This window comes from Trichosurus vulpecula, chromosome 7 (genome assembly GCF_011100635.1).
Source record: "Trichosurus vulpecula isolate mTriVul1 chromosome 7, mTriVul1.pri, whole genome shotgun sequence".
Lineage (NCBI taxonomy): Eukaryota > Metazoa > Chordata > Mammalia > Diprotodontia > Phalangeridae > Trichosurus > Trichosurus vulpecula.
The window spans coordinates 228,879,291-228,881,184 of record NC_050579.1 but is presented as its reverse complement, the minus strand read 5'-3'; the positions used below and the strand labels follow the sequence as shown (position 1 = coordinate 228,881,184).

The 1,894-nt window shown below is 48.3% G+C and overlaps 1 protein-coding gene across 1 annotated transcript; it reads left to right on the top strand.

Annotated features, from left to right (window-relative positions):
* Positions 1-234: 234 nt before the first annotated feature.
* PAQR8 (progestin and adipoQ receptor family member 8) lies at positions 235-1,299 on the top strand. The gene has a single exon (XM_036769076.1). It carries the CDS (start codon positions 235-237, stop codon positions 1,297-1,299), a length of 1,065 nt encoding a protein of 354 aa, XP_036624971.1.
* Positions 1,300-1,894: the final 595 nt, after the last annotated feature.

The window sequence follows — 1,894 nt, the reverse complement described above, 5'->3', positions numbered from 1 at the left end:
CCATTATCAGAATTTTGCCTCTTTTGGTATCCCCAGCCCTTAGCACAGTGCCTGGTACATAGTAGATTCTTAACAAATATTTATTGATTTATTGTTAGACTAGAGAATATGTGTAGTTTATTCCCTGTTATACATAAGTCTTTGGCTGCATTTAAAAAGATTTTTTCTTCTTCTAGGTTAAAGACTCCTGGGTCCTGGGCCTGGGTCCTAGAGAAGCCCTAGTTCACAGCAACCATGACAACCGCCATCTTAGAGCGCCTCAGCACCCTCTCTGTCAGTGGACAGCAGCTCCGTCGCCTGCCTAAGCTCCTCGAGGATGGCCTTCCCAAGATGCCTTGCACTGTCCCAGAAAGCGATGTGCCCCAGCTCTTCCGGGAGCCTTACATCCACACTGGCTACCGCCCCACGGGCCATGAGTGGCGTTACTATTTCTTCAGCCTCTTTCAGAAACACAACGAGGTGGTCAATGTCTGGACCCACTTGCTGGCAGCTCTGGCTGTCCTCCTGAGATTCCAAGCCTTTGTGGAGGCGGAAACCCTCCCGTGGACCTCGGCGCACTCCTTGCCCTTGCTCCTCTTCATCTTGTCCTCTATCACATACCTCACCTGCAGCCTCCTGGCCCACCTGCTGCAGTCGAAATCAGAGCTGTCCCACTACACCTTCTATTTTGTGGATTACGTTGGGGTGAGCATCTACCAGTATGGCAGTGCCCTGGCTCACTTCTTCTATAGCTCTGACCCGGCCTGGTATGAGCGGTTCTGGCTTTTCTTCCTGCCGGCAGCTGCCTTCTGCGGCTGGTTGTCTTGTGCCGGTTGCTGCTATGCCAAGTACCGTTATAGGAGGCCTTACCCAGTCATGAGAAAGATCTGTCAAGTGGTCCCAGCAGGGCTGGCCTTCATTCTGGACATCAGTCCCGTGGCCCATAGAGTGGCACTGTGCCACCTGTCTGGCTGTCAGGAGCAGGCTGCCTGGTACCACACCCTACAGATTTTCTTTTTTCTGGTCAGTGCCTATTTCTTCTCCTGCCCAGTCCCAGAGAAATATTTCCCAGGCTCCTGTGATATTGTGGGTCATGGGCACCAGATCTTCCATGCCTTCTTGTCAGTCTGCACCCTCTCCCAACTGGAGGCCATTCTTCTGGATTACCAAGGACGACAGGATATCTTTCTGCAGCGGCATAGCCCCCTCTCTGTCTACTTGGCCTGCCTCTCGTTCTTCCTTTTGGCTGCCTGCAGTGGTACAACTGCAGCCCTCCTGAGGCGCAAGATCAAGGCTGAACTGACTAAGAAGGATTCCTGAGGGTGGGAGGTTGGGTGTTGTGTGGTTTCTTGGGAATTTGCTTGGAAAAAAAAAAAACCCTAGAAAGGGTGGGGGAAAAAGATTGGTTTTTTTTGAAAGAGCTGTACTTTAAATTAAAATTTATTTCTAAGTATGAGCTTGTGTCTATAGCAATTGGAAAGCATAAAAGTCTTTTCTTATTTTAATAATGGGAATACTTCTTTTGCTTCAGCGATACGTCCCCAGATGGCACAAATAGGGAAGGTGCCTTGACTAGATTTCATCATGACTCTGAATCAAGGAGAACCCAGATTGACTGGTACTAACTGGGCAGAATTCCAGCTCCAGCCTCCTAAGGCTAGTAGCCCTCAGGATGAGAAGGATTTAATATTGAACTGGATAAAATACTGAGCAAAAATGTTGTTGGAACAGCAGCACAATTATGCTGATGTCTAAAGGTCAAGATGATCTCGGAAACCTTTTCAACTGAATTTAGAATACGAAGGGTCCAGAGATCAGTGATTAAAACCCATAAATACATTGAATTATTTGGTTCCTCTGATCTTCCTTTCCTTTTCTCTCCTCACCCAAATATAGGCCCCTTTCTCAGGATGAC